At 48.4% G+C, this 24,380-nt stretch overlaps 1 protein-coding gene across 1 annotated transcript; it reads left to right on the forward strand.

Annotated features, from left to right (window-relative positions):
• The first annotated feature begins 689 nt into the window (after window positions 1–689).
• On the forward strand, window positions 690–22,323 carry PRKAA1 (protein kinase AMP-activated catalytic subunit alpha 1). Its single transcript, XM_040420932.1, has 9 exons — window positions 690–819; window positions 8,582–8,723; window positions 13,429–13,522; window positions 14,368–14,512; window positions 15,555–15,642; window positions 15,941–16,165; window positions 17,112–17,601; window positions 19,086–19,212; window positions 21,361–22,323. The coding sequence occupies exons 1-9, from the start codon at window positions 690–692 to the stop codon at window positions 21,597–21,599; spliced, it is 1,680 nt and encodes a 559-aa protein (XP_040276866.1). The 3' UTR covers window positions 21,600–22,323.
• Window positions 22,324–24,380: the final 2,057 nt, after the last annotated feature.

The following is a 24,380-nucleotide window of genomic DNA, read 5'->3' on the forward strand; positions in this document are numbered from 1 at the left end:
ACAGGTCAGTTTTATCGCTTAGAGAACACCGTAAAAAAAAAAAACATAAAACTATGAATTGTGTTTTTTTTTTCCAATTGCACCCCATTTGGATTTTTTCGCCCCCAGATTCCCACTAAATCGTACGCAATATAAAAATGGAGCCATTAGAAAGTTACAACTTGTTCCGCAAAAAAACAAGCGTAAATGGAAAAATAAAAAAGTCATGGCTCCAGGACGCGGAAAAATTCAAATGCAAAATCGCTCCATGCTTGAAAGGGTTAAGTGCATGTTCACACGCTGCATATTAATGTGAATTGACTGCAGGGATTTTCTTAAAACGTGGCAGCAGCAATATCTGCAACAAATCCGCCCCGTGTGAACACACACTAAACTCAGCATGTCACTGAGCCTCAGACTGTCTGGCTGCGGGTGCCCGGGAAGTGGCGGGCGAGGCGGGGGCGCGCGGCGCTGAGCGACCCCTGACCTCACTGCACCAGCGCCTCGCGACGCACGACGCTTGTTTACCGGGAAGCACTGCTAACCCCGCCCCCTTCCAACACCAGCCAATCAGCGCCTCTCTTTGGCTGATAAATAAACATACGTCCCCCACTAACTCCGCCTTCGACGCGTTTCTGCCAGGCTCCGCTCCTCCGTGCGCGCCGCCGCCGTTTCCTCTCATACACCCCCCCGACGGTCGGGAGCGCGCAATGCGCAGCCTCAGTTCCTTGCTGAAGATGGCGGCCGATAAACAGAAGCATCATGACGGCGGCAGGGTGAAGATCGGCCACTACATCCTGGGGGACACGCTGGGGGTGGGCACCTTCGGCAAAGTCAAGAGTGAGTGTGGGCTGAGAGCTCAGTATTACAGCCTGGGGGGGGCTGCTTTATTATTGGCCCATAGAAGTCACAGGAGTGTGACCGGTTTTACGGTATTACGTAACGCCACGGTGTCTGTACGTACGGTCGTAGATAAGTCAGTGGTCTGACCGTAAAGGGACTTCCTAATGTTACCGCCATATACATCTGCCGGTCTCTCAGGCATTTAGTCGGTGGTGGTCACATGATCAGTGGCGGTGGGTGGCCGATGTCCCCTTTAAGAGACGGCGGTCAGGACTGGACGTGGCGGTGGATGAGACGTGGCCAAAAATTAGAGAGAATTTTACGCCAGGTTGGCCCCTCTGCTGGTAATTATGGCTGATGGCGGTTTTCTGTCGTGTGTGTGTGTGTGTGTGTGTGTGAGGGGGCACCCGTCATATATACCCCCTGGGCCCCAATCCTCATTGAAGAGACCTGGCGGGGGTATGGAGCGTTCAGGCAATGCTCCATGGGAAAAAAGTATGTAAAGTAGCAGGAGCTCATTTGCATACTATTTTCCCATGATGTATTGCCTGAACATAACCCGCCATACATCCCCCGGGTCTCTTTGATTAAAGGAGCCCCCCTAGTGTAGCAGTTAATGTCCAATCGCTGGGACCCCCCCATGACTAGGACGAGGGGCCCGAGTCCCCCTGGACTGCAGTGAGGAGGATCCCGAATGGACTGCGCTCTGCCGTCAGTTTCGTAGCCTCTGTAGGATTGCACCGACCGTTCTAATGATCAGTGGGGCCCCTCTGAGCAGACATGAGCAGTCAATGGCTGATAATTGTGTGTGTGGGGGGAGATTTCAGCAGGCGTTTGAGAATCCTGTGCAGGTTGTGCTAGAAACTTTGAAGACGCGTATGTGAGTGGAGAGGGGAGAAAGCTACTGACCAGTTGGATTTAGCATTGTATAATTTTGTAGTTGATCGCCCCTGATACCTGCCATGGGGGGGGAGGGGACGTCGGAGGTCCTCTATGGTAATTTCTTTTATTCTGCATACAGTTGTGACAGACATGCTGGAGAAGAAGGGAAGAGTCCGGCTTATTCATGAGCTCTCGCCGCCCACCTGTCGATGATTGATTGACAGCTTTTTCCCAGGGTCATGTCGCACTTGCGATACAGCTGTGCTGCGTGGCCTTAGGGGCCGCACGGGCCCTAATTAAACTAATGAGACCACATTGTTAATGGCCGCACTGTATTGCGGGTGCCACATGGCCGTTACCACTGCAGATTGACTGAACGGCGTGGTCTCCTCTTGTCACGTGTGGGTGGTCGTACTGCCAGTCATCAGCAGGAGCTCATGAATGGGAGGGGGGACGGCTTCTCCTGCGTCTATACCACCCCACACTGCAGCGCGTGGCCTCTGCCTCCTACATCGTGCGCCTGACAACTTCTGCAGAGTGCCGGTGTCCATGCACTTCAATGAAAGTGTTCAGACTCCTCGTATGGATGGTCTTGACTCGGGCATGTTGAATTTTACATGTCTGATCCTTTTCTGCATGCACGCTCGGCCGTCATAAGCTGTCGGCTGAGCATGCATGTGTATGGGGGTTGGGTAGAATAGCTGTCGGCTGAGCTGGCTCTGCACCGCCGCCTTGGACATCATGGTGCGGTGTAAAGGCTACTTTCACACTCGCGTTTTTGGGCGTATCCGTCATGAATCTGCAAAAACGGATCCATTCAGATAATACAACCGCATGCATCCGTCATGAACGGATCCAGTCGTATTATCTGTCACATAGCCAAGACGGATCCGTCATGAACTCCATTGAAAGTTGATGGAGGACGGATCCGTTTTCTATTGTGCCAGATTGTGTCGTAGAAAAGGAATCCGTCCCCATTGAACTTACATTGTGTGCTAGGACGCAGCGTTTTGGTGTCTGCCGCCAGAGCGGAATGGAGGCAAACCGGATGCATTCTGAGCGGATCCTTTTCCATTCAGAATGCATTAGGGCAAAACTGATCCGTTTTGGACCGTTTGTGAGAGCCCTGAACGGATCTCGCAAACGGAAAGCCAAAACTCCAGTGTGAAAGTGGCCTACGACATTTTTATGGCGTCCTATCGGCAGGTTCACCTTGAAGACGGCATTGTAAATATAGAAGCCGCAGTTCCTGAAACATTAACCCCGTCCTGTAGGTGGAGGAGGCACATTCCAGCGTCTCACACCTTACAGGCGTCTTCAGTCTTGTCCGAGGATCTAGCGCGAGGGGCTCTTAAAGGAGCAGAACAATCCTGTGTTAAACTTTTTGTATTTTATTCTATCCCCTCCGTCTCCCAGATCGGACTATCCTCTTGCTGTCTGCAGTATAGCTGGCCATACATGAGGTGATAGCTGGCGGAGGACTCCTTTAGCTGAGCAGAAGCGTATACTGATCCCCTGTGAGCGTGCCCAGAGGTGTAGAGGGGCCTCATCCATTGCAAAACCAGAGCAAGGCAATATCCCCGTGGCTGGCATCCACGGCTCTGTGCTGGAAAGGGCCGGTCCCACCACTGACAGGGACGCTGACTTGTAGGAAGGTGGAGAACAGCTCTCGTCACGCTCTCCCACCTCCGCCCAGGACACTGACTTTGGTGGGGGTTTGCGGTGCTTTGTGCAGAAGTCACCACTGTCCCTTCCTGCTCTTCTGCCATGATGACTGGCTGCATCACGGGGGTCTGGGCTGCAGGTAGAAATGGGATACATAAATCCCCCTCTTCCTCCCTTCATCTCTGAATACGTGAGATCAGCCATGTCTCCCTCACTGTCCTGTGTGGCTGTGAGACAGCTGGCTGCAGCAGGAGCCTCCCCCTCATCTGCCTTACAACAGCCGCAGGTTGCCCACCCCCTGATCTAGAATTTCCTCTGCCTTCTGTCAGGATAGTTCAGGGTATGGATTGCACATGGCGTCTTTGCTGTGTGGGAGGTCGGTCAGGTAGGATTTTTAATTTTTTTTATTTTAATTTTTTCCAGCCATTTATCTGCAATGTTGTATAACTAGAGGTTTTCGCCAAGCTCGTGTGGTGTTTTTTTTTTTTTTTCTTTATTTAAAAAAAAAGTTTTATGGCTAACCTGTGGCACCTTGACAAGCACTTGAGACCGTTGTATGCTGATTTCTGACTGATCGGCGGTGCACCTTGGGTAGTTAGCGGTTTTCTCTGTTTTTGCTTGCATGGTATAGTAAGGCCCCCGGAGCGGGCGGCTGGGCTTTGTAATGTTTGTGCAGCCATATCGGTGACTGTCGTGCAGTGTAAGAGAAAAATCTGAGCTTGCAGTGACAGGATGTCGGCGGCACGTCCTAAGCCGCACCCTGCACAGATCGTGCGTCAGTGTATGCAGGAAGGGGGAGAGCCCGGGAGCCCTGCCGGCCTCGCCCACTCCGAGGGGGAGAGCCCGGGAGCCCTGCCGGCCTCGCCCACTCCGAGGGGGAGAGCCCGGGAGCCCTGCCGGCCTCGCCCACTCCGAGGGGGAGAGCCCGGGAGCCCTGCCGGCCTCGCCCACTCCGAGGGGGAGAGCCCGGGAGCCCTGCCGGCCTCGCCCACTCCGAGGGGGAGAGCCCGGGAGCCCTGCCGGCCTCGCCCACTCCGAGGGGGAGAGCCCGGGAGCCCTGCCGGCCTCGCCCACTCCGAGGGGGAGAGCCCGGGAGCCCTGCCGGCCTCGCCCACTCCGAGGGGGAGAGCGTAGGACTTTTCGGAGGACCCTCGCTCATCATGAACAGATTGCTGGGGATCTGCTGGCCTGCCTTCTGCTGTAAGAACAGATACCGCACCTTAGGGTTGTTTCGATAGAAAAATTTTGATTCGGTACCATAAAGTATTGTGATACTCTATACCACGCGAAAATAAAAATGCCAAAAAAAGCCGTATGCAAATCCTCATTTTATGGAACGTCCGGCCCATAATATAACAGTCTGATCCTATTTTCTTCCTGTTATGGCGTTCACCGCATAGGACTTTTTTTTTTTTTTTTTCGGACGTGGCGATATGTAATATATTTATTGTTTATATATTTTATATGTAAAATTGGGAAAGGGGGTGATTTAAACTTTAATATCTTGGTGTTTGTTTTTAATTTTTTTTATTTTTTATAACTATTTCCCCCCTTAGGGGTAGAACCTGGGATCTTTTCATCCCTTGTCCTATTCACCCTTATAGAGCTCTATTAGGGTGAATAGGACTTCACACTCTCCCTGCTGCCCTGTGCATAGTACACACAGCAGCAGGGAGATTACCATGGCAGCCAGGGCTTCAGCAGCATCCTGGCTGCCATGGTAACCACCACCAATGAGGATGGGGAGGGACCCTGTTGCTACTGCCGCCAATGATTTTAATACTGGGGGGGAGGGGACACTGTGCCACCAATAATAATTAGCATTTAATACAGGAGGTGGGTGTGGCACATGAGGGGTTAACTGCCGCTGATCGCTGCTCCCCGCCAGCACACGCCTCCTGGATTTGTATTAAACGTTTACTTTCATTGTTGGCACAGTGCGCCCGCCCCTCTCTCCTCATTGGTGGCACAGTGCACCCGCCCCTCTCTCATCATTGGTGGCAGCAGCGCGCTCCATGTTCTCTGATACTAGACTGCGCAATAGCAATTGCGGACAAGATTAGGACATGCTCTATTTTCTTGCAGAGCTACAGACTGGGAGATCGGGGCTGCGCTCGGGAAATGTGGGTGCGGAGAGCACGTAGTGTGCTCTCCGCATCTCTTCCGGCCCCATAGAGAATGAATGGGTCCGCACCCGTTTCGGATAATTGCGGACCCATTCTACGGACGTCTGAATAGAGCCTTAAGTTGAAGAAGTGTACAAAAATGATCCCACTCACTGACAGCAAGCGGAGATCTTGCAAATAGAGGTTGGAACACATTGTATAGTAATTGCAAAACCTCTTCAGCCTGCCACGGCTTATCTTCCCTCAGCTCCGCAATAACAGGGCGTCCTGGTCGTCTTATCACTGTGCATACATCGGTGAAGCAATGAGCCGCTCTGGGATTGACGGGTCAGAGGTCGGCGACGCCGCGCATGTCCGCTAACTGACTAGAATAGCGTTCATTAATAATTATATCTGAGACTGGCAGCCATGCCAGGAGAGCGGTAGGTTGTCTCCTCTTCATGGCCGGCAGCTCCATTCATTTGTAGTGAGGTCAGGGAGAAGTAAGCTACTTCCTGTCTCATGGAGATCCCTGGGTCCGGATCCGGCAGGCTGTCCAATCAGATCCTGACAGGGTAGCGGCCGGATCTGTCAGTTCCCATCATGGTTAATGTGGGATCGGATGCAGCAGTTTTATTGTCAGTCCATGTAGCCCTGAGAGCGTTCCCGCCTACGTGACCCCGATCACACAGGCCTGTCTGTCCTGATGGGCCCGGGCTGCCAATTGAAAATATAGCAGTGATGGCTAACCTCCGGCACACCAGCTGTGGTGAAACCACGACTCCCAGCATGCTCCATTCATTTATGTGGAGTTCTGAGAACAGCCAAGCAAGTGTACATCTTGGGAGTTGTAGTTTTACCACCGCTAACCTCTGGCAATCCAGCTATCACAAAAATATAGTATTTGCTAAAGATGCTCTGTGAACCTACATTTTAAAAGGAGCTGTCAGCAGTTTTGACCATGCTAAACTGCTGACAGTACTAGGTAGCGGCTGAGGAGAGCAGGAGAAACGCGCCTTTTGTGGAGCTTTCTCGTCAGGAGTTTTGTGACTATGAAGTTTTATTCTGACCCTGCAAGTGTCCAGTAGGCGGAGCTGTGCTCTCTACATTCATAACCCCTCCCCTTTTCTGAGTGACAGCTTTAGTGGTCTCCTGGTTAGATTCTAAAGCTGTCACTCAGAGCAGAGAGGAGGGGCTCTTCTCACTTCAGAGAACAATTCATTGTGAAGCTCCGCCTCCTGGACACTTGCAGGAGCAGAAACTAGCAGAATAAAACTTCGGATTCTCCCTACTCCTGATGAGAAAAGCTCTGCAAAAGGTTTTTGTCCTGCTCTCTCCAGACACTACCCGGTGCTGTCAGCAGTTTAGCATGGTCAAACCGTTTACATTCCAGTTGGTTGTCAATTCCTTAATATATGGTTAGTACCTGAAAACAGCCACATTCTGTAGATACCTGGCACATTGTGCAGATGCCAGTACTCTTCATTGACAACTTTGCATTTAAAATTATAATTATTTATTTTTTTATTTTTACCTCTGGATAGGTCATCAGTATCTGATTAGTGGGGGTCTGACCCCCGCTCATCAGCTGTGAAAGGCTGCGGTGCTCGCAGTAGCATCGTGCCCATCTTGCAGCCTAGCCTAGGCCATGTGATGTCATGTTCATTGGAGCATCTCTGTCCTATTGAAGTGTATGGGGCTGAACGCAATACTAAGCGTGGCCACTATACCAGTGCTCCCTAACCTTTTTTGCACCAAGGACCAGTTTCATGCAAGACAATTTTCCCAGGGATCGGGTGGGATATTAGGGGGGGGGGGGGGGTTCTGGGGCGGGGCTTACGGGTGGGCGGGGCTTAGGGGGCGCTAGTCAGCGCTGACTGATTCACGCGCATAACTAAACACAAGGTGCATATTAAAATATATAACGCTATATAAACTGACTATGGTCTCTTCTGCACTGTACCATATTTTTCGCCCCCATAAGACGCACCTAGGTTTTAGAGGAGAACAATAAGAAAAATATATATTTTCCATTACACCTCAGGTCAGACCAGCAATCGGACCCCCAATGTTAATCAGACCTCTGCTGACAGCCCTAATCAGATCATAATGGAAGCGCTTCATTAGTACCGCGTTTAAAGACGGCCCTGATTGCCGCGGTTCGGCAAACAATCTTCCAGGGCCCGGTCCTGGGCCGCTGCACTATACAATGTAAAGTGCTGTGAGAAGGTCGCAGCGTCGGTGCCTTCTCAAATACCTGATCAACAGGGGTCCCAAGTGTCGGACCCCCACTGATCAGATACTGATGACCTCATCATTTAGTCGGAAAGCCCCCTTATTGCATAAAAAATTGTATCTAAAGGTCCGACATGGGAAGAGCCTAAGATATAGGACCTCTCCTAATGATTAAAGGGAACCTGTCGCCGGTGTTTTGTGTATAGAGCTGAGGACATGGGCTGCTGGATGGCCAGGACAGGACTCCTCTCAGGTTAATTTGCATATGTATCAAATCGTTTTTTTTACACCATAAAAGCACACAGAGCTATGGGGACTGGGTATTGCGGATGTGCTAGCGGCCATCTAGCAACCCATGTCCTCAGCTCTATACACAAAATCCCGGTGACAGGTTCCCTTTAATGTTTGAAGGGAAACTTTAGCCACATTTTTTCACCTGTTCTATTGATCCCTTAAAGGTGTTGCTCAGGTTTGGGGGGCCTTTCTGCCAGCACACTGATGGCTGTCGATCAGTTTTAAGCACCAACCACTGGACTCCTAAGCCTGGAATAAGCAGAGGTTTCGTAGCGGTGTATGTTGAATATTCTCCCATAAAACCATAGACTAATGTGCTCAGCTCCTTCGACTCGAGGACGTTACCCTTGTGTTCCTAAATCCCATGAGTGCCCAGACGTTAAATTACAACATGACGCCCCGTGGTGCTAGAACGGGGCTCTTGATCTGGGAGATGATCGGGCATGCTGTAGTTGACAAGCTTTAATTGTCAACCGGGACTTCTGGTTCTGGAGACCTGCGAGTCTGGCTCCGGTTCTGATATCGTCTGATAATCTAATCTTAATTTTATTTTTATTTTTTTATATTATTTTTCTCAGTCGGGAAGCATGAACTAACGGGACACAAGGTCGCGGTGAAGATTCTGAACAGGCAGAAGATTCGAAGCCTCGATGTGGTGGGGAAGATTCGGAGGGAGATCCAGAATCTGAAGCTCTTTCGGCATCCTCATATAATTAAGCTGTGAGTATCGGCTTCTGTCCGAGGCGCTGAGTCAATGTTTGCAGCTGTTCTCATATCTCCAATGTATATTAAAGAGGCACTCTCTCAAACATTTTTATTATCTGACCTGTTAGAAAGGTACATGATGTAATCTTACCAGAGACTGAATTTATGAGTCATAACCTCCCTTCTGATCCTCAGCTGTGTCACGTGACCAGCACTCTGCTTCTCCAAATAATCTTATGTGTGGACAGAAAGCCAGTTTCTCTATTCATTCTTATGGGAGCCTCAATGTCGGTCTCCTAGGAATGGATAGAGAAGTAACTGACTTCCTGTCCTGTGTCAGCTGGAGGTGAGAGTACTGGTCACATGACACAGCGGAGGATCAGAAGGGAGGTTATAACTCACAAATACAGTCACTGATGAGATTACATTCTCTACAACTTGCGTCGTGTGCCTTTCAACTGATTTGTGGGAGTGCTTTTTTTTAATATGTAATTCAGACTTCCGGATTGATGTAATCTGCCCGGTATGTTTTATGCAATGGTTTTTATATACAGAAGAATGATTCCCCAGAAGACTGGGTCTGTAATCGTAGCAAATCTGTCATATAGAAGGCCCGGACCGTGTCTGCCGGCTCCTGACATTCGGGGCTGTTTTGAAAGGTTGCACAACGTGACTCATGTCGGCTTGTTGCACCATCATCTGAGAGAGGTTTGCATCATCCTGAGTATGTCAAATACAGAACAGTACGTCCAGACTGTGGACACAAGGAAAAGCCTAAACCTCACCATAAAATATACCTCCTTGAGTTGTCAACTATTCCTGGTAAAGCTTGGAGACGGCTGATATAACATCCATAAGGCTACTTTCACACTTGCAGCAGAGGATTCCGGCAGGCAGTTCCATCGCCGGATCTGTCAAAACGCATGCAAACTGATGGCATTTGTCAGACGGATCAGGATCCTGATCCGTATGACAAATGCATTGAAATGCCGGATCCGTCTCTCTGGTGTCATCCGGAAAAAACAGATCCGGCATTTATTTTTTTCAATTGTTTTGCGGTCTGAGCATGCGCAGACCGCAATGCCAGATCCGTTTTGCCGGAACACTTGAGGCCGGATCCGGCATTAATGCTTGTCAATGGGGGGGAAAAATGCCGGATCCGGCATGTGTTCTGGAATTTTGGACGGAGATAAAACTGCAGCATGCTGCGGTATTATCTTCGTCCTGAAAAATCAAAGACAGAACTGAAGACATCCTGATGCATCCTGAACGGATTGCTCTCCATTCAGAATGCATGGGGATAAAACTGATCAGTTCTTTTCTGGTATTGAGCCCCTAGGACGGAACTCAATGCCGGAAAAGAAAAAGCGCTAGTGTGAAAGTACCCTTATCGCTCCCCTCTAGGGCTGTGTTCACATCATGTTTTAACTTTTGTTAAACATAAGTTGGGGAATAAAGCTGCAAAAGCATAATACACTATCCCTTTCCATCTTGCAGCGTCCAGCCAAAAATACGTATACATTAAATGCAACCCTATTGTGATGGACGCCACTGTATGGCATCTGTTTAATGCGTACATTAGGCTGCATCCACATGACCTCGGTTCACAAAATACAGGTGCCGCCTGTTAGCATCTCAGTCCCCATTATAGAAATGCCTAGTCTTGTCTGCAGAATGTTCTGTAATTTGTGGAACGGCTGCGCGGATGCGAACATCAGAGGTGACATCTGGTCTAAACTTGATCCGAACACAGCCTTAGATCATGTTGGGGGGTTCACCTCCTAAGGCAGCCCCCCCCCCCCCTTTCATTAGTGAGAGTGAGGAGACACTCTTCGAACAATTAAAGGGGTATTTCAGTCTCCGACATTGATGGTATATTGCTAGGATATGCCATCAGTGTTGGATGCAGGTCCCTCCCCTGGCACCCACTCCTGTCTCCAGAACGAGCCCCCAGAATTGAAGGGAGAGCAGCCCCACAAGCACGGCCACCCTCTGTTCACTGCTGTTCCAAAAATGACCGTCAGTCCAATAGTGGTGAATAGAGAGGTGGCAGTGCAGATGTGGCTGCTGTCCCTTCACATCAACGGACCTGTTCTGGAGATAGGCGAGCCATCAATAGCTGAAAAAGGAATACCCCTTTAAAGACCTGCGTAGCTATGCTTTTTCATGGCAGACCTTAAAAGGGTTGTCGCTGGAAAAACTATTCTATATTTTACAAACCAGGACCTGGGCCTAAATACTTTTTGTAATTGCATTTAATTAAACATTTAGCATAGCCAGTGAGTTCAATAAAAAGATATGTATAGCGCCACCTGCTGTTTGTTCTCTTCCTTATTTCTCTGCCCCCCTCACTGAAATGGATGCACATGCTCAGTTAAAATCTTTAACCTTCCCCATCTGTATCTAATGTCAGTTATAAGGAAAGAGCTGCAGCAGAAAGGATACACCCCCTGAGCTGTGCTGGTGAGAGAGCGGCCGTAGAAAGTAGGGATCGATCGATATTGATTTTTTTTTAGGGCCGATACCAATAATTTGTGAACTTTCAGGCTTATAATTTATACAGATATTCTGTGAAATTTCATTTTTGAAAAAAAATAAAAAATTCCTACACATCTGCTAAAAATGAATATTTTTATTTGTTAATGTGTAGGTTTTTTTTGTGTAAATCTTTCTTTTTTTTATTTATACTTAATATTTTGGTGTTTTTTTTACTAACTTTTAGCCCCCTTGGGGACTAGAACCCTTGTCCTATTCACCCTGATAGATCTCTATCAGGGTGAATAGGAGCTCACACTGTCCCTGCTGCTCTGTGCTTTGTGCACACAGCAGCATGGAGCTGAACATGGCAGCCAGGGCTTCAATAGCGTCCTGGCTGCCATGGTAACCGATCGGAGCCCCAGGATTACACAGCTGGGGCTCCGATCGGAGGGGAGAGGGGACTCTGTGGCCACTGCCACCAATGATTAAAACTGGGGGGGCGCACTGCGCCGCCAATGTTTTTAATACTGGGGTGGGGGGGGCGCACTGCGCCACCAATGATTAAAGGGGTTATCCCACTTAGCAGTTTCATACTTACCTGCTGCCACCGCGTGTTCACTTCCTGGATTCTGGCTGGGGGCGGGCTTCATCTTGATTGAAGTCTTCTCCCGGCCGGGCCGCGCGCTGGACTGAACGCGCACTCTGCCGCGCATGCGCAATGTGACTTATTTCTGGCCAGTATAGTACAGAGCCGGCGTGCGCGTTCGCAGCTCTGTACTATTCTGGCCGGGAAGAAGTCACCGTCGCGCATGCGCGGCAGCGTGCGCGTTCAGGACAGCGAGTGGCCCGGCCGGGAGAAAAGAAGAAGTCTTCTGGGCAAGCGTGACCATCGGGATCTTGCGGAAGAGCGGTGGTCGTAACCAGGGGAGACCGAGTCACAACAATAAGGTAAGTGGGGATGAATTTTCTCCTAATCGGTGGGAATTTGTTAATAAAGTATATTTACAAAAATGATCACTGTCAAATCATTAACAGATTTAACAGTGATCATTATGATGGGATAACCCCTTTAATACTGGGGGGCTTGGGGGGGGCACACTGCGCCACCAATGAACATAAGTCTCTCATTTATTCATATACAGGAGGCGGGAGCTGGCTGCAGAATCACATAGCCGGCTCCCAACCTCTGAGCGGTAGCTGCGATCCGCGGCACCTGAGGGGTTAACTACCGCGGATTGCAGCTACCGCTCATAGAGGTCGGGAGCCGGCTATGTGATTCTGCAGCCAGCTCCCGCCTCCTGTATATGAATAAATGAGACTTATCTTCATTGGTGGAGCGGTGGCCACAGCCCCTCCTCTTGTCCTCCTTCCTCTCATTGGCGGCAGCACAGGGGGAGGGAGACACTGCTTCCTTCTCCCCTGTGCTGCTGAGGGAACACTGAGCGCTGAGAGCAGCGCGTTCTGTGTTATCGGTATATCGGCAAAATAGATGCCGATACCGATAACTTTCAAAATCCTGAATATCGGCCGATAATATCGGTAAAACCGATAATCGGTCGATCCCTAGTAGAAAGCACACGCCCATGAGATGTGTTAGGGCGTGTGCTGCCCGTGGCCATATTGCGACCCACATACGGCGGGTCTGCAATACACGGGGCACCGGCTATGTGCAGCCATATCACAGATCACGGACCCATTCACTTGAATGGGTCCGCAATCCGGGAGATGTGGTGCGGAAGCATGGATCAAAAGCACTACGGAGTGCTTCCGTGGTGTTTCTGGCCGTGTCTCCACACCGCAAAAAAGTTAATAATGACGTAAACTACAGCTCTCCTTCCCGAACCCCCTCCGGTCCAGCACTGCCAGTAGGTCGTCCCGCGCCCCCCCCCCCCCCCAATCCATCTTTCCTGGCCAGACCTGCAAAGGGAAGCATACTTACCTGTGGGGCGGCCTAGGCTGGGAAGCAATGGAGTCGGGACTGAGCAGTGACAAACTGTGTCTGCACTGAGCTCCCCCTGGTGGCGGCTGCAGGCCGCTGTGTCTGCACTGAGCTCCCCCTGGTGGCGGCTGCAGGCAGCTGTGTCTGCACTGAGCTCCCCCTGGTGGCGGCTGCAGGCAGCAGTGTATGCAGTTGTTTTTGGAGAAAATATATATGTTCATCTTGGAGATGCCAATAACAATCTTCCTTTAGCAGCTGCACCTGCTCAGACAACGTACTGAAGTCCCTTTTTTCTTTGCCCAGGTACCAGGTGATCAGTACACCGACTGACATCTTTATGGTCATGGAGTATGTCGCTGGCGGAGAACTCTTTGATTATATATGTAAGAATGGGAAGGTAAGTGATTACTGTGCTCTCCTCCGCCCCGTGCCACCTGCTGCTCAGATATGGTCATAAGGAAATTTCACTATGTATAGACAGTAATGAAATTGGCACCCAGGCTAGGGCACATCGCGACTAGTGGCCGCATGACGTAACATTAATGTTCTGCTACTACTTCACAACTAATGATGATGATGAATGTGGTCACTATGTGACCCACTTCTGCTGGGTTTCGTTGACTATCGTTAGTTGCAGCCGACCTTTGCAGTCTTAAAGGGCATTTGTCAGCAGGTTTGTACCTATGAACTGGCTGAGCTGTTGGCAGCTGAAGACATCTGTGTTGGTCCCATGTTGATATGTGCCCGCGTTGCTGAGAAAAATGATGTTTTATGATATGCAAATGAGCTTCTAGGAGCAACGGGGGCGTTGCCGTTACACCTAGAGACTCTGCTCTCTCTGCAACTGCTGCACCCTCTGCACTTTCACAGGACCAGGTGTTATCACGGTTTCGTTCTGCCAATCTAAATGGAGAGGACCCAGCAGTTGCAGAGAGCAGAACCTTTAGGTGTAACGGCAACACCCCCGTTGCTCCTAGAGGCTCATTTGCATATAATAAAACATCGTTTTCTCAGCAATGCGGGCATATAAGAACATGGGACCAGCACAGATGCCTCCAAGCGCCATCGTAACAGGTTAGTCAGGTTCATAGGTACAAAACTGCTGACAGATGCCCTTTAATGTCTCACGCCCACAAGTCACAGTGTAGCCTAAATCAGACCTAGACCTACGGGCGAGAAGGAGCAGTCCTAATTGGGGTGTTCATTCCTGTCCTCATTTTTCATACTGTTCTATTATTCTAGTTGGATGAGAAGGAGTCCCGACGTCTGTTCCAGCAGATCCTCTCCGGCGTAGACTACTGCCACAGACACATGGTGGTGCACCGAGACCTGAAGCCAGAAAACGTTCTTCTGGACGCGCACATGAATGCCAAGATAGCGGACTTTGGTAAGTGACATTACTAAAATGACCAACAGCCTGTGCCGACCGGGAGAAGATGTGTGGATGGTCAGCTGGGTTGTCGAAATGGGAGGATAAGTGAAGCAACCAGACAATCGGGTCTGCCGAAAATCCACTCCATGCTGCAGTCCCTTCAGTCCGAGAGGTCAGACCCCACCTATCAGAAGGTGACGTCCTCTCCTAGTAGTGTGCTCTCCTTTGATGGGACCATGATGCACCTGTTAGCACATAGCTCCCGGGGAGGTCCTATCATTTCTACAACTTGCCTTCAGGGTCTGAACCTAAACACTGGACATTAAGAAGTTCCCTCTGTCCTAAAATTGAGGACCTCTTATACTAGAGGGGTTTCTTTCAACCCCCAAGTGCTAATTACACTCCTCAGTTTAGCGCTTTTAGGCCTATTGGGCAGAACTTTGCGAAGAAATCTGCTCCACTTTATATCATGGCAGCACTTTGCCTGGGTGGAGACTTGCAGCAGGCAGTGACGTACTTGGCATGGAGGCCGGCCAGGCTGCAGCTGTATGGGCTCGTGGGAAGAGGGCATCCTATGAACTCCTATTCTTGCTCCCTGACATGAACATTTTCCTGAAGCAGCCACTAGAGGGGGGGAGCTCAGTGCATATACCTTTTACAGCTTCCATTGAGTTCAGTTGTAACATTATACATTTCAATGCATTGAGCTCCCCCTACTGGTGGTTGCAGGCAGCCAGTATTGTAATATATTATGTGAGAGTATGGGGGACAGTTATCAATGTATTTATGGCAGTCATCTGGTATAATGAGAAATATGGTTTGTAGAGTGTGTGCCATAAAGCATGTCGTCTTCCATTATTTCCGAAATAGAATTGGGTGAGCGGAAGCTTTATTTTAAATACATTTAGCAGAAACCTCATGTGGCCGGTGGGGCCCTGTGCTCAGCAGGATTTGATATTTTCTATGTTCGAAGCAGTTTTACAGCTAGTCCGTTATCGTGATGTCAAACAGAGCAGTCGGCGTCTAGTAATGGACTGCGCCATTCTTATGTTGTCAGGTCTCTCAAACATGATGGCAGACGGAGAATTTCTGAGGACAAGCTGCGGATCTCCCAATTATGCGGCTCCGGAAGTCATATCGGGGAGGTAAGCAAAGGACGTCGCCTCATCTTCCTATAACAACTCATTGACTCCTATGGGAGAGTGTTGTGGGCATGCCCTAACTGCCCTGTAACCTGTGCCAGGAGCTGTGTCCTTCACATCTTGGCAGTGATCCTGTGTTGTGTGGCCCCCTGTACCTCTCGATCAGAATTGGAGGGACCCTTGTTGTGAATGCAGTGATAGAAAATGACGGAGAATGTTTTCCATGAGGTCCTGCCTTTGCTCTAGGTGGCTGCAGACATGAGGCGATCCTTGATAGTAACCTGTCCGTTTTGTGCCTCAGACTGTACGCAGGTCCAGAGGTGGACATATGGAGCAGCGGGGTCATTCTCTATGCGCTGCTGTGCGGGACTCTCCCGTTTGATGATGACCACGTGCCAACGCTGTTCAAGAAGATCTGCGATGGGATCTTCTACACGCCGCAGTATCTGAACCAGCCGGTCATCAACCTTCTGAAGCACATGTTACAAGTGGATCCCATGAAGAGAGCGACCATCAAGGACATCCGGTAATGAAATGCTTCCTGGTGGTTATATACGGTAAAGATGGGAGGGCAGCTATGGGGACGCAGCAGGTTCTGTGGTTTATGAATGTGTTCTCACTCGTGTTTATGAATAGCATGATGGACTGGTCTCTGCTCTCTCCTGCACCCTGACCCCACGGTCCTGTACCGGAATAATCAGTTCCCATCACAGCCCTAAACGCGTCGCTTGTGTGCAGAACTGTGTTCCAGAGTTCAAAAGCGGATGGTAGGGAACTTTGCAACTTTAACCCCTTAAGGATGACTGCAGTACATGTACGGTGGAAGTCCTGGGTTTACACATGGCGCCTGCTCAAACCACCGGGGTTTGTTTTACACAGCAGAAACCAAGAGGCAATGTCTGATCAGCGGTATTGCCGATCATGAACATTTAACCCGTTAGATGCCATTTCCCCAGGAGTGCTGCGATTGGGGAAGCCATTCATTCGCCGTGGTAGCCTCAATCCTTAAGTAGGATCCAAGGCTACCACAGCAATAGTTTCTATGGAGCCCTGCTACAGGAACGTATTAAATAACCCATAGGCTGCTGTAGTAATTTGTTGCAGTTTATGGGACAAGCAAGCTCAGGATCGCGTTTTCAAGTCCCCTGAGAAGACTTGATATAATAAAGAAAAAAAAAAATGTTTTGCATTTTTATATTTTTTTATATTCGTAAAATCTCCTCCCTTTCCCCCATAATAAAAATAAAATAAACCTCATTACCACTGTGTCCCAAAACGCCTGAACTATGAAAATCTAAACGTATTTATCCCGTACAGTGAACACCATTACGGAAAACAAATCCAAATGGCTGATTTGCTGCTTTATCGCCGCTTGCTTTGATGCAAAGAAAAAAAATATATATTTCCCATACTTTGTCAAGGCGTTTATCCTGCAGCTTTTTACGGATTTTGTTAATCTCATTTTAATTTAGGGATCATGAATGGTTTAAACAGGATCTCCCCAAGTACCTGTTCCCCGAGGACCCCACCTACAGTACAAACATGATTGATGACGAAGCCTTAAAGGAGGTGTGCGATAAGTGCGAGTGTACGGAGGAGGAGGTGCTCAGCTGCCTGTACAGCCGCAACCACCAGGACCCTCTAGCAGTGGCGTATCATCTGATCATAGACAACCGGCGGATAATGAACGAGGCTAAAGACTTTTATTTGGCCACGAGCCCTCCAGATTCCTTTGTCGATGAACCTCACACACCCCGTCCCCATCCAGAAAGAGTCCCGTTCTTAGTGGCAGAGTCCCCTCGGCAGAGACACACTCTTGACGAGCTGAACCCTCAAAAATCGAAGCATCAGGTTGGGGTCAGAAGAGCAAAATGGCATCTTGGAATTAGAAGTCAGAGCCGGCCGAATGACATCATGGCCGAGGTCTGCCGAGCAATGAAACAGCTGGACTATGAGTGGAAGGTAAGTACAAGGTGCCACTGACCTCACCAGAAAGATCAAATGTCTCTATAGAATCTGGTCTTTGTTCTTGGGCTCCAGATTCTTTCTTCTCTTTACACTGCCTCCATCCACCGCTATGGCGAGCTGACTGACTGATTTATGCAGATCCATCTTCAGTAAGCTCCTGAGCTCCCCCTAATGGTGGCTGCAAGCAGACAGGTTTTAGAAATGACAAGGAATCGGTCACCAGTTTTATGCAACATTACTTAGCAACAGGTCCCCTACGCAGAATGCTGGGTCACTTTCTTAAACTGACCCAGCCATTTTCCTAAAATCTGTATTGAAAAGCTCCAGCACAGTCACCATTGTCCTTACACCTCTGCTCGCTGTAAATATTGTCCCCACTAAGTTCACTAGTCAGTCTCCTTTCTCCTCTGGCAGCTGTAAATATAGTTTCCTAGTCCATCTCCTTCCTCTTGTGGCAGGCATGAATATAGTCTCCAATAAGTTCAATAATCCGTTTCCTTCAGCCTGAGCATCAAGTTCCAAATCTTCTGACTATGGCAGCAGTAAATATAGTCCCCGGCAAGTTCCCAGTCGGTCTCCTGTACCTCCTGGTAGCTGTAGATATAGGCCAAGCTTAAAGGCTCATGCACACTAACCTATTTTCTTTCCGTGCCCGTTCCATATTTAAATTTTTTTATGCGGAACCATAAATTTCAGTGGGTCTGCAAAAAAAGAAAAAGGCAGTTACTCCGTGCGCCTTCCATTTCCGTATTTCTGTTCCGCAAAAAAATAGAACATGTCCTATTGTCATTACGGACAAGGATGGGACTGTTCTATTAGGGGGCCAGCTGCTCTGTTCCGCAAAATACATAATGCACACAAACGTCATCCATATTTTTTTGCGGACCGCAAAATACAAATGGTTGTGTGCATGAGCCCTTACTAACGTGTCTGAAGTGGTGTAGTTTGGCACAACTAGGGTTTCTACACTTTTCCCGACGTGCTCGACAAGGGGATGGGACTTAATTGAAAGGGTGGAGCGTCGCACAAAAGGGTGTGGGGCCTGCGATCTCATAGTAAGCCAACCCATAGCCGGTATAGAGTCAGAAGTGTCTGTCCCCGCACCACATTTATCATCCGGCCTGAGCTCCTGGGATAAATCTGGGGCAGGTCCAGAAGTGTTGTCTAAGCCTCTGCAGGATTAGTAAATCTGGGCCGTAGTCCCTAATAGACTCCTGCTCCTAGATAATTAGATGAGCTGGATCTACACATTGCTGAACACCAGGTGGCGCTATACTCAAAGTAAATGTCGTAAATCTTTACTTTTTTTCAAAAAATATTTTTTTATGACTAATGAAATTTTTCATGGTCTGTACAATAGACAGACGACCTCTTTAACGGTATAGCTGTGCACTGACGAGTCTCATGGCTCTGGTACTGGAGCTACATGAAGGATAAACCTTGTAATGGCCGTTGTCTCTTGTGCTTGGATCCTGTAGGTGGTGAATCCGTACTATCTAAGAGTCAGGAGAAAAAACCCGGTTACTAGCATGTATACGAAAATGAGCCTGCAGCTATACCAAGTGGACAGCAGGACGTACCTGCTGGACTTCCGCAGCATCGACGGTAAGACGGGTCACCAGGAGAGGGCTCATCATTCATGACTGGTAGGAGGAAGTCCTGATGGGGGTCCTCTTGACTCCTCTGTACGGCTCTGCCCTCATCTGACCGGTCTCTCCTTATACGCAGACAGGGAGAGACTTGTGAAGCAGGGCGAGGAGAAGCGACATGGGACAGAACCCGTGACGGGCAGATTACACCCGGATATACACTGATTTATGACGTTCCCGGTGAAATCTGTAAAGGAGCAGGTTGTAGAAGGAGGGAAGCGTGGAAAGAAAAAGGTCTTTAGAAATCGGGAAGCTTTTTTCCAAAGACCTTGCATGGTCACAGGGCTGGTATGTGTGCAGTATACACCAGAGCTGTTCATGTGGCGGATGTAGATTATGAAAATATAAAAAATGTATATAATGGCTGTACGTATATTCTGGTTTGGGTTCGGTATTTCTTTTGATTCTGGCTGTTTAACTCCTTAGACGCCGTAATCAATAAACTGCAGCATCTAAGGAGTTTAGCAGAGGAGGCTCCCTCGGTCAGCCAACCAGTGCCCTGTGACATGATCACAGGGGCACCGATAGGTTTCCATAGCAACTGGGGGCTAATAGTTTAACACTGACAGACAATTGTGCTTTGAAATGCTGCCATTTTTGCGCAAAGATTTGTTGCTTTTCACCATTTTACACTTCTCTCGCCACTTTTTAAAGGGGATAAGTGGAGGTTTAGCGGGATGGGCAGGGCAGCCTTAATATAATTTATGGCAGAAACTGGCATAAATTGGGGTACAAATGTACGCCAACTCATAGCCGGCATAGACTTAAATTTTTGTCGCAGAGACTGCCAGTCCAGGGTAAGACTGATGTATGAAGTAGCAGATTCTTGTATTCCCCATGAAATGTCTATTCTGGGGAATTTTTTTCTTAGAATTCTGTGTTCTGCCATTCCTCTGTTATTCCTCCTAGAGAATATTGAATCAACTGACACCTGGGTGTTACTATTCCTCTTGTCAAAGGAGTGCGTCCCTACAGTTTGAACCCGTTGGCTCTGATTGGACAGTGTATGGATGCACTGGTGACACCCAGTTTTCATAAATTGGAATAACAGAGGGACAACGTAATAGAATCCTAAGAAAAAAATTGGGAATGCAAGCAATTACTGAGTCACCCCTGCTCCAGGTGTGAGATGGGACTCAGCAGGCGGGGGGTATATTATGCTTGATCCTGGCACAGTTTCAGCAATGTATGCGGGTTGCGCCTGTGCAGTCAGGCAGCCTCTAGCACAGGCATCCTCAAACTGCGGCCCTCCAGCTGTTGCAAAACTACAACTCCCAGCATTCCCGGACAGCCTACAGGTATCAGCCTACAGCAAGGCATTGTGGGAGTTGTGGTTTTACAACATCTGGAGGGCCGCAGTTTGAGGATGCCTGCTCTAGCACTACGCAGGCGCCACTCACGTACTTTGTGGGTTGAAACTTGGCACGGATCACAAGTCCACGGCGCATGCACACTGCATGGAATGATGCTGCTGCCCACAATGGTCATCACAGTGCGCATGCGCTGGATCTCGGCCAGTACACTGGATGACGTAAGAGGCTTACAGGGCAGGCTGGGGAGGGGTTATGTGAGGACGGCAGAGCGGCCTGGGCACTTGCGAGCCCTCATTTACGTATAAATAAAACTCAGTTTTTGCCCCTGGTGAACATCCAAACAAAAAGACAAAGGTATTCCCTGTTCGCTCTTGACACGCAGGAAATGACCGCTCACCCTGTCACTGGCTGGGGCGGATCACTGCTGTGATGAGAGGGACCCGAAAGCAGAGACCAGCGGGTACCTGGGCAGCAGCGGAGAGCCCCTTTATTTAAGCCAACAGGCCACGTGGCTGATTATCTAAGTGTTAATTATCTTGGTGTGATTGGCAGTGGCAACTGGTACTGCCCAAAAAACTAAATCTACCCCCATTGGGGCACAAGGTCGAGTGTGGGGTATGTAGCAGTGTATGTGTACCCTATCCACAATCAGAACAGCTGGTGGCATCTTAAGCGCCAGGTGGTCCCTTCAAGTAGTGGGCATCATGCCCACATGGTGGTGAGATCCTCCAGTTACAACGGCACATCTTGGATCTACTAGTTTTAACAAACGCTTTTATGTCTCCAACCAGACGAAGTAACAGACCCCAAGTCTGAAGCTGCCCCCCGAAGACGCTCAGGATCCGTCAGCAATGCCCAGAAAAGCGACTCCGACGCGGAAGGCCCGGGAAAGTCGTCTGACGGTTCTGTCCCCTCCTCCCTGACCACCTCCGTAGACTCCTCCAGCAATGACTTGGTCCCTCGGCCGGGAAGCCATACTATAGAGTTCTTCGAAATGTGTGCAAACTTAATAAAAATCCTGGCGCGGTAGGCGGAGCTCTTAACTCTTTCATATCCAGCAATAAACATGCAGTAACTTGTAGCCAAATGCTTCCAGTTTTAATCCAGTCCTACTTATACCAAGAGCTGAAAGCGACGCCACCAATGCTATTTGCACATAGAAGTTAAGCTTAATGTGTGATTCCTTATCCTAGCGATCGGATTGTATATACTGTTTCCTTCAGGTTGACAACCTTTTAATTGCACATTTTATCGAACACTGGGCGTTGTCGCGTCTTTTTAATTTTTACTTTTTTTTTTTTTCCTTGCGTTTTTAATTTAGCATTATTTCTGGTTATGAACATATCGGGGGGGGGGGGCATTGTATCTGCACAACGGGGGTTAATGAATGAGTAAAGGAATCGGTAAAATGCAGTGAATTTTTATTTTATTTTTGCTTGATACAGGACGTGATGCAATCGGCGAAATAAAACAGATTTTTATTTCTCACTGATTAAACATTCCTCAGATCTTCTATTATAATTCACCTTGTTAATTGTAAAAAAAAAATCTTTATTAAAAAGAAAAAATGCTAATCTGTGTGAAATGTAGATATATTGATGTCATTTGCAGCTCGGGAGAATGCTTTTTTTTTTTTTTTTTTTTCCCATATCGGTTTAGGACTATTTGACCAGTGCATGTTTTTCTGATACAGAGATCCAAACCTCCTGCGTATAAATAGATGACAAAATTCTGCCTGTAGCCACCACTAGGGGGAGCTCAGGAGATTACTACATACAGATCTGTATGCAGTAATCTGAGCTCCCTCTAGTGGTGGCTGCAGGCAGGTAGCAATTTATTATGTAATTAGTTGGCATTTCATAGGTGGTCTAAAGTGATGTTGGAATTGCATCAAATTTTTAAAGTGATTCTGTCACCTTGTTTTAGCCTATAGAGCTGCGGACATGCACGGCTAGATCGCCGCTAGCATGTCTGCAATATACCTGTCCCATAAAGCTGTGTGCTTTTTTTTTTGTTTAAAAAATGACGCAGGCGGTGCTGGGCTCCCTTACGGGGGGGGCGGGCTGTGGCTGGGCTCCAAGAAGGTTAGTACAGCCCCTTGGGCACCTTACCAGGGTCATTTACATATCTATAAAATCCTTTTTTTTAAACAATAAAAGGACACAGCTTTATGGGACGGGTATATTGCGGACATGCTAGCGGCGATCTAGCCGTGCATGTCCTCAGCTCTATAGGCTAAAATGAGATGACAGAATCCCTTTAAAAAGTGTTTTTTTTTATTTTTTTTTTTGTTTTTTTTTGCAATTTGGACTTCCTAGTCAGAAAATGAAACCAGGTGTCATTTTCTGGCTTTTGTATTAGTAAATCTACTATAAGTTTTATTTGTTTGCATCATTTATGGTGTGGCTGAATAGTTGTAGGCATGTGTCTGTTCAGGGGATTTTTTTTGGAGCTTAAATATAAATTGTAATACCTCTGCGCTCTGTAGCTGCCTTTTTTTTTTTTTTTGCATCCATTCCAAATTCTCTGGGCTGGCAGCTTTCTATTCTAAGACCAGTGTAAGCCCCCCCCCCCCCCCCGTGCCATGTGTTGGCATTGCTGCGAAGCACAGAATGATGCCAGTGAAGGCAGGCATGCTGTCATGCTCTATTTTTAGATCTACCTTTTGGCACTGATTCATTTCATAATTATAATTTTTTTTTTTTTATATACAGAGCGCCAAATCTTTTTGTATTGATGTAGAGTTGAATGATCTGTTACCTGCAGCCACCACTAGGGGGAGCTCACTGTATACAGAGCTATTTACAGAAATTGTGGTCATTCCATGCAAAAATTAAACGTGTAGGCCAGGGATGCTCAACCTGCGGCCCTCCAGCTGTTGTAAAACTACAACTCCCACCATGCCCTGCTGTAGGCTGTCCGGGAATGCTGGGAGTTGTAGTTTTACCACAGCTGGAGGGCCGCAGGTTGAGCATGCCGGGTGTAGGCAAAGGCTTGAGAATCCCCCTTGTGTGAGCGACCAGTGCTGTTGCTTCCCCCTCTAAAGGTGTCTTGTGGACACTCCTTTTACGTGACTGGACCTCAGTGTCCTGGTTTTCTGTATGGCTCAGGGCTTGTGCAGAAAACACCACTGCACATCCTCCAGTCTCCTTTAGGGTATGGCCACACAGGGTTGGTCTTGCAGTGATTTAGCTGGCGGGGTGCACGTTCAAATGAGAATCCCCCAACCGATCAGACATTGACCTATCCTGGGGCTATCAATATGAAAATCCCAGAAAACCCCTTTTAAAGTATGTAATAGAAACAAAAGTGCACAGTATAGATTGAGGTTCAGGGGTGGACACTCCCTTTAAGTAAACACCAGCCTTACGTACAGTTTTTGTCTTCTAGTATGTGCAACCCTACCCTGTCTTCTGTGCTCCCAGAATGCACTGCTCTCTGGTAATGGGAATCCTGCAGCTTTCTGTGTGACTGGAGAACACAAGGCAGAGGTTAGACTAAGACTGGGGAAGTCATCCATTCCTGCATGTCATGGTGTGGCCCCGGGTTATTGGCTGCTCTGCTACACGTGCCCTATGACGTCCACTACGTGCATTCATTCTATGACCGTAGAATTGAGCAGTGTAATGGTTGTTGTACAATCGGTCATGGTGGGGTTTTTAAAAATTCATTTTCTTCAGTACTTTGAGTATTTTTATACTCCGTTATCAGGCTGCTAGCCTTCCAGAGCACTTTAGCCATCCATGGACATAAAGGGTAATAGTGCTAACTTTAGTCTATACCTCAAAGCGATTTTATGAAATTAGGAAAA

The sequence above is a fragment of the Bufo bufo genome, chromosome 2 (assembly GCF_905171765.1).
Source record: "Bufo bufo chromosome 2, aBufBuf1.1, whole genome shotgun sequence".
Classification (NCBI taxonomy): Eukaryota; Metazoa; Chordata; class Amphibia; order Anura; family Bufonidae; genus Bufo; species Bufo bufo.